At 36.2% G+C, this 8,384-nt stretch overlaps 1 protein-coding gene across 1 annotated transcript; it reads right to left on the bottom strand.

The window, feature by feature from the left end:
• Nucleotides 1-1,137: 1,137 nt before the first annotated feature.
• On the bottom strand, nt 1,138-7,246 carry LOC143566729 (DEAD-box ATP-dependent RNA helicase 1-like). The gene is made up of 9 exons (XM_077053353.1): nt 7,110-7,246; nt 6,644-6,878; nt 3,885-4,139; nt 3,651-3,805; nt 3,381-3,558; nt 3,045-3,232; nt 2,306-2,510; nt 2,064-2,169; nt 1,138-1,497 (listed from the first exon to the last, which is right to left on the bottom strand). Exons 1-9 carry the CDS (start codon nt 7,244-7,246, stop codon nt 1,409-1,411), a joined length of 1,548 nt encoding a protein of 515 aa, XP_076909468.1. The 3' UTR covers nt 1,138-1,408.
• Nucleotides 7,247-8,384: the final 1,138 nt, after the last annotated feature.

The following is an 8,384-nucleotide window of genomic DNA, read 5'->3' as shown; positions in this document are numbered from 1 at the left end:
AAAACACTCGAAAGAGGAACTCAAGATAATACACGAAGAAAGAAAAGCGATGCATGCGGAATACAAAGCCATGCATGAAGAAAGAAAGAAGGCTAAATCGGAACGACAACGAGAGAAGGACTTCAAGCTCCTCGCAAAGGATCTCTCGCATATAGATTCGGCCACGCGGGCATTTTTGGAGAAAAAGAGAGGATAATGGCAAAATACACAAACGAGGACTCGGACGCCGAAAATTAGTTGTATTTTTTTTTTCTATTTGTATGTTTTTTTATGTATTTTAGTTTAATTAAGTTTGATTTTTATTATTTAGTTTGTTATATTAACTTTGTTAGTTTTATTAAATTAGAAAAGAAAAAAAAATTAAGGGGCTTCGAAGCCCCGTCACCATTGAGGGGCATATTTGGGGAGGGGCTTTGAAGCCCCCAGTGCACACGTGGCGCTGACGTGACACTGGGAAGCGGCTTCGAAGCCCCTCACCATAGTGACCAGTCTAAGGATGATGAACAGATTTGTGCTCCAAAAAGGTAATGCACCTGCGAAAAGGCAAGTCCTCCAACAAAAGGCAAGTCCTCCAACAGATGATGAGCAGATTTGTGCTATTTCATTAAGGAAACAGTTCATGAACGGTAACGAACTTTCCACTTGTTCAAGTTCGTTCATTTATTAAACGAACGAACATAAACGAACTTTACACCGAATGTTCGTTTTGTTTAAAGTCCTATTTCTAATATGCAGACCGGTTTTAAATTCCTTGTTCAAGTTCGCTCATTTATTAAACGGTTCATAAACGAATTTTCCACCGAACGTTCATTTTTTGGAATTTAAAGTCCTATTCTGCAGACCGGTTTTAAAGTCCTATTCTGCAGACCGGTTTTAAAAATCGGTTTTAATAACCGGTTTTTTTAAATCCAGTTACCAGACCAGTTTTAAAAATCAGTTTTAATAACCGTTTTTTTTAAACCAGTTACAAACCGGTTCTAACCGGTTAGTAACGGTTAAGGTTTTTTTACTTCTGAAACCGGTTTAAACCGGTCACGGATAAAAAAAAACGGTTTTTTTTGTAACAAAAAAACCGAACCAGTTAAAAACCGGAACCGGTTTTCAAAAATAACTGATTTGTACACCTCTACCTGGTGGGGTGGTTCAGATCCACCTAGCCAAATGAACGAGTTTGGTCATGGGTCAAAACAAATTATTTTGAAACGAGTCAAATACAGAGGAATGTTTCGCAAAAAAAACCCCAACGGGATTAAATATTACCTACAATAGTAAAGTAGCACACCAATCAAAACTGTTCACCTGACTCTCTATGAACTACAAAACTGAAGCAGTTGATTAGCTGCAACTGTTACTACAACAGATTCAAAATTTCGGATTAAAAAAAGAAGAGAAAATACAACAATATTATTCAGCGCTTCCTCCTGCTCGAAGAATTGAATCCGATCTTCTGCTTCTTCAATGTTTCCTTTTCGACGTTCTCTTTTAGTTTCTCCAAAGCTGAGTTAGCGTAAAATAACGACTTTTAACACATACCCATGAAAGTGAAACTCGAGAATCAATGATAAAAGTAGATACACAACATAAAGTGGTTGAAAATGTGGACTTTTACATGTTGGTGCTCATGAGCTACCCAAAATTGGCTCACTAAAAGCTCGAATCGAGCTGAGCTTAATCAAATCCGAGCCCAAGCTTCACATATCAAGCTTGACTAAGCCTATTATTTATATAATTTTATCTAATATAAATAATTACACAGCATCTATTATGTTATACACACAGAGACACACACGGTATGTTTGTATATTATGTTATATACTTATATATAAAAACTATAATTATAATTATAAATATATATAAAAGTAACTATAAATAAATATATGTAAGATAGTTATATAAATAATAAACAAGCCAAGCTTGAGCTTAAGCGAGCTCAAGCTCAGCTCGTTTACACCACTAGTTGTGCCCAGAAAGTCAAATCACAACATTTCTATTTCACAATAATTGACTCGCAAATGTCAAAAATCCTGTACTTCAAATATTTATTTATTTTTTAAAAAAGTTACCATTATCATAGGTCGAACGGAGGGATTGTACAGAATCCAATGGAAGCGTATATGCAGGACAAGAATCAATGTCGGCTTTCTTCAACAGTTTCTTGAATTGTTTTACCTATAAGATGTACAAAAGTTGATAAATAATCACCAAACAACCAAAAAATGCAACTCAATTATAAAAGAAATCACTATGAATTCATTTTCTTCAACAAGACTAAAAGGTCAAAGGTTTGATTATATGAAAAAAGTACCTCATCTTCATGCAACAAAGTTAAGCAGCGGCCATGATTTCCTGCTCGTGCAGTGCGACCAGCACGATGAATGTATGTTTTAATGTACGGAGGCTTATCGTAATTAATTACATTTCTAACCCCTTCAACATCCATTCCACGTGTCATTGCATCAGAAGAAACTACTACTTGTATTCCACCTTCTCGGAATCCCCTCAATGTCTTGCTGAAAAATCATATACATGGTCAGTTGGTCACAATAATTGAACTTGGTGATGATGAAGTCTCAGGGTGTCAAATCGTGTCGGGTTGTCAGGTTGACTTGTCACTTGAACCCGCATACGACCCATATGTTATTTGTGTCAAAGACGTCAACCTTAACATGAAAACACCTAAAATCGTGTAACTGGAACACGAGCTGTTTAAACTATTTGTAGTCTAAACGAGCCAAATTAGTTAGCAGGTTATAATCAAGTTATAAACGTGTCAAACGGATTGGATTGATTTTAATAAATGAGTTAGACAGATCAGTGGGTCGACCCCCGTTTGATCAAATGGGTTGACATTTCAACCTTATAATTAAACAACTTAAACAAGTCAACCTAGGCATGACTCGTTTGATTAAGCAGGTTAACTCAAACGCGACCCATTTATCTAAAGTCTAAATAAGTCAAACGGTTTAGGGGGTTGTAATCAAGTTGTAAACGTGTTAAAACAAGTTGGAGGATTGCAATAATTGGGTTAGACTAATTAATTTTACCTTCTAACACTTTGATGCTGATGACCAGAATACTCTTTGATCTTGATCCCTAAATCCCCAAAAAACTTAAGTAAAGTGCATAGTCTGTGAGTTGACTCGACTGATGAAGTGAAAACAATACATTTCTCCCCTTGTAAACTTTGTAACAAGGCAACCAAATACAGAGGCTTCAGCTTTGGTTCACATATCTGCATAGGATAGCAAAGAGTGCATTGGTAAAAAACAGTATATGTTATAATATGGTTATCTGAGACATTGTTACAAGCATTATGCCATTAATTAGGTTGTTAAAGAAAATGCTATGGTCTTTATAGCTACTTAGTGATGATATCATACCAATTTGAAGGAGGCTAAATGTTCGGGAAGCTGATAACGTATCTTCCCGGTTGTCAAGAACAATGGATGGTGGAGGTCAAGTTGAGCAAGCTTGCTTGGATCTTGCGTTAGTGTGGCAGATAGAACCATCTTCACAAGCCTCGGGTATGGTTTACTCTTGAATCCCCTCTCAACGCCACTGTAACAATTTATTTAAATCTAAGCACAGTTAAAGTAAAACTGTATGATATTTACTCCATTACAAACTAATACTGAAAAGCTGGCACTTACACTCTCCTTATAGTCCTTAATGGGCCAAAACCAGAAGAAAGTGAATTGCTAACATGAGAAAAGAGGCCGCCAACACTAGAGCTGGTACACTGAAGCACTGTAGGAAGCCATGATTGATATGATTCACGTAGCAACCGATCTGTTTCATCAACTACCTAAATCACAAACATTATCAGCATCATTTTCAAAACAAAAACTATATAACTAACCAAAAATTCTAAATAACTAACTTACCAGAAAACGAAGATGCTCGAGTGTAAAACCCTTGGTGTTATTAATGTGATCCATAAGCCGACCAGGTGTAGCCACTAATATATCTACAGCACTTTGCAACTCCACGGGATGAGATTCAGGGTCGTAACAGATTCCTGACTCTAGCTTTGGTCTCTCAATTAGCATTGAGATCTCGTCTGATATTGATGATTGACCAACCGCCAAACCAACCGATAATCCCACTGCAGGTGCAATTGTGGCAAAAACATCTCTAACCTTAAAAGAATAACATAAGTGTTACTGTGTTAGTTATAGTTATTACTAGTATTCAGATACATTATTCCAGACTCTATTACAATAAGAAACTATCAATACATGTTGACAAAACAATAATTGACAACATAAGATATTTTTACACAATTGCCCTTAGGGGTTTTTGGTATGTTGGAATTCAATGGAATTGAAATCTGAATTCCAAAGATAACCTTAAGGGCACGTTCGTTTCATAGAATGAAATGGAATTGGAATTGGATTTTACATAGGAATTGAAATTGGAATTTAAACATTCCCATAGGAATGAAATTTAATGGAATTGGAATCCCAATTCCATCTAACGTGTTTGGTTGGCCAATGAGTCGAAGGCAATCACTTTGGCCCACTCTACCAACGACCCACAACGTTTTTTAACGACCCGACCCGCTTTCGTTTGTTGTTGTTTCGTTATTTTTTCCAGTTTCATTTCGGTTAGTTTTTTTTTTGCTTCAGTTGGTTAGTTTATTGGGTTTTGTTTTTCGGTTTCTGTTTGGTTCAAGTTCGTTTTTTGCTTATTTTGTTCAGTTTTTGGGTTTTGACCCGTTTCGGTTTTTTTGATTCGTTTATGTTGTTTTTTCGGTTTCTGTTTGGTTCAAGTTCGTTTTTTGCTTATTTTGTTCAGTTTTTTGGGTTTCTGCCCGTGTCGGTTTTTTTTGTTCGTTTTTATCGGTTTCTGTTTGGTTCAAGTTCGTTTTTTTTGCTTATTTTGTTCATTTTCTTGGGTTTCGGCCCGTTTTGGTTTTTTTGGGTTCGTTTATGATGTGTTTTTCGGTTTATGTTTGGTTAAAGTTCGTTTTTTACTTATTTTATTCAGTTTTTTTGGTTTCGGCCCGTTTCGGTTTTTTTGGTTCGTTTATGTCGTTTTTTTTTGTTTCGTTTCCGTTCGGGTTTAATTTTTTGTTTCGTTTTGTTCGTTTCCCTTTTTTTTTGTTTCATTTTAGTCGGTTTACTCGTTATGGTTTAACTTTTATTTTGGTTAGTTTTTTTTTGTTCGGTTTATGTTTTTTTTCTGTTTCGTTTTGGTTAGTTCGGTATCGTTTCATTTCAGTTTCTATTCTTTGTTTCGTTTTGGTCCATGTTTTAGGTTTCGGTTCGGTTTCGCTTTTTTTTTTTTCATTTTGGTTGTTTTTTTTTTGTAATCTGGGTCGGGGTTTTCGCTTTCGTTTAAGTTTGGTTTTGGTTATCCAGTTTAGTTTTGTTCGTTTCGATTTTGATTTTTATTTTTCATTTGTTCCATTTTGTTCGGGTTTGGAACTAAAACGAAACATCAAAACTGAACGGAAACGAAACCAGAAAAAACGACTAAAACGAACTAAAAATCGAAACCAAAACTAAACCGATAAAACTTACCAAAACAAAAAAAACAAAACCGAGACGGATCAAAACAGTCAAAGTGTTCGCGTGGGACGGGCTGGAAGAAATGGCCGGGGCGTCGGCGGACCGGGTCGAGTTGAGCCGAACTGACCCTGGCGTCAAACCGAACACAAACTGACGCGGGGTGCCGAACTGAATGCGAGCTGACCCGGGGCGTTGACCCAAAGGCGACCCAACCCGGAGCACTGAGCTGAAAGCGCTAAGACTCGGAGTGTCGACCTGAATGTGAACACATCCGAAATGTCGACCCGAACGCGACCATGTTAGTCGCCCAATTGAAGATTTCATGAAATTTACTTGAATTCCTTCACATGATGGAAGGATTTAGAATCCCTTTGTTTAAAGGAATTTGAAGGAATTGAATTCCAATTCCAATTTCAATTCCTTGTCAACCGAACACACCAAAATGGAATTAAGATTCCAATTCCAACGAAACGAACACGCCATGTCATGAGATTTTAATTCCAATTCCTTTGAATTCCCACGAATTCTGTGAAACGAACGCGCACTAAGTGTGTTTTGATTGCAGAATTCAGTGGAGTTCAATGGAACGAATTCGAATTCCGTCTTTTTGATATGTTTGGGTTGCAGAATTTATTGAAATTAGAATCTCAATTCCAATTTATCGCGCTTGTGAACGAGCTCAACTAAAGTAAACTGAATCTCTAACCAATTCCTTCAAATTCCAATTCATTTCAAATCCAAATCCGGTTACTATATATTCTAATTGCTTTGACAGATTAACCAAACACTCCCATTATTATAGGGCTGCACGAGTCAAGCCCGAGTGAGTTCGAGTTCAAGCTCGAAATTAAACAAGGCAACTCAACTAGGCTCGAGCTTGATTTTGAAGTTAAACGAGCCTAAGACCGAGCTAGTGAGCCAAGCAAGCTTAGGATGAGTTTGGCTCGGTTACAAAAATGAGCCAACTCAGCTCACGTAGTTTCAAATCAAGTTTTTTAGCTAGTTTTATCTGAGCTTTTATCAAGCGAGCCACGAGCCGCAAGCTTTTTGAACAGAGCCCCATAGATTATTGATTCAGTTAAGATACTTGTTATGTAATTAACTTATTATTGAGGAATAATAAACCAAACCTGCAAAGCTAAATCCCGAGTTGGCAACACCACTAACGCACAAAGACATTTGACAGCACGAGTCGAAAGCATTTGTACAATCGGCAGTGCATATGCTAAGGTTTTCCCACTACCAGTCGGCGAATTGACACAAATATCTCTTTCGAAACAGCCAGGCCCCATTGTCTCTTGCCAAACAGCAAGTTGAACAGGAAACAGTGATTCGATTCCATTACTACACAAAGCATCTTTCAACCTAATAACAATAATAATAAACATAATAATACAAATCATAATCGAAAGAAACAAAAAGAGTAACAGAATAAGATAATCACAATTCAAACACATTTAACTGTCCAAACCAAATTAGGGTTATTCAATTAATAATCCAGAATTGTGGATTAGAATATACGCAACACGAATTAAAATCAAATGCTGTGAAGCTGTTAACCTAATTGCATAAACATAATAATAATAATAATAATACCTAGGGTTCAGAAATGGAAGGTGAGTAAGTGGACACGTGTTAATGGAGGTGACGTCAACCGGATTCCTCATCCATGGCAGCACTGCTACCTTTTTTCTCGTAGTAATCTTCTGTTCTTTTGCTTCTTCGTGTTCCATTGTTACTAACAGTAGTTATTCTGTTACTGGTTTTTTTGCAGCTTTGAAAGAAGAAAGAAAGAAAAGAAAACGAAATTGATGCCCTGGAAATTAATATATGTATATTATCTTTTGGGCCATAGTTTGGTTTGCTGGCCCAAATTTGTTAATCTGGTAGACCGAGTTTTATAAATTCTTTTTTAACAAACATTTTTTTAATTACTTTTACAGACTCACATTTAGATAAACGTTATGTGTTCCAGAGTCTGATTTAATTTAATGGTGGAAAAGAAAGGAACTGAGAGTAAGCGGAGGAAATGTCATGTTCCCGAGTTTTTCTTAGAGAGAGAGAGAGAAAACGGAAGGGAGATGAGGCGCATTTTCTTCTTTCCAATTTGGAGGGATTTGAAGATAAATGAGTCAACGAACTCCAACTTTTTGAAAATTTATAAATTGCACTCAACCAGTTATTAAATGCTCATTGTAAACCGATTCTTTTCTTTTCCTTTCAACTCGGAACACATAAAAGATTCACTTTATTTTCCTTTGAACTTTGGAACTCAAATCTACATTAGATCTTTCTCTTCCCTTCGATATTTATTCTCTCCTTAAATCGTTTTCCTTTCTTTTCTTTCGATGACTTTAGCCCAATTTTATTCTCAATTCGTTTTCCTTTCTTTATTTCGGTGACTTTAGCCCAAAAAGAGGGGGCAAAAATAGAGATTTAAAGCCCAACTCTAATAAAAAAAAATGATTTTGTTTTGGCATACATTTTCATTGAAGTTGTATTTACCACCACCGGTTTCTATCTAAAGTATGTTTTTGTCAATACCAACACAATAAACTACCAAAACTCAACGAGTTGGCGTTTGGTGTATCAATTGGTATGTTTTATTAACTCCCACATGTATTGTATACAGCTTTATATATTCTTTGGAAACAAAGTTGAACAATTGTGCTTTATTGATGTTAGTGGCTTTTGAACCCGTATAATACATGAGATTTGTCAAATGACCGAAATTTAGGTATTTAATCATACGTATTTTAAGGATTTTCTTTTGAATATATAGATTAATGTTAATATTGGAAGCAGCCTCTCTATCCTCATAGATAGAGGTAAGGTCTGCCTACATTACACATTCCCCAGACTCTACTAATA

The sequence above is a fragment of the Bidens hawaiensis genome, unplaced genomic scaffold (assembly GCF_021521415.1).
Source record: "Bidens hawaiensis isolate Kalapana, Puna unplaced genomic scaffold, B.hawaiensis_p1.1 tig00023043_1, whole genome shotgun sequence".
NCBI classification, from domain to species: domain Eukaryota; kingdom Viridiplantae; phylum Streptophyta; class Magnoliopsida; order Asterales; family Asteraceae; genus Bidens; species Bidens hawaiensis.
Note: the sequence above shows the minus strand (reverse complement) of the source record. Positions and strands in the feature narration are given on the sequence as shown.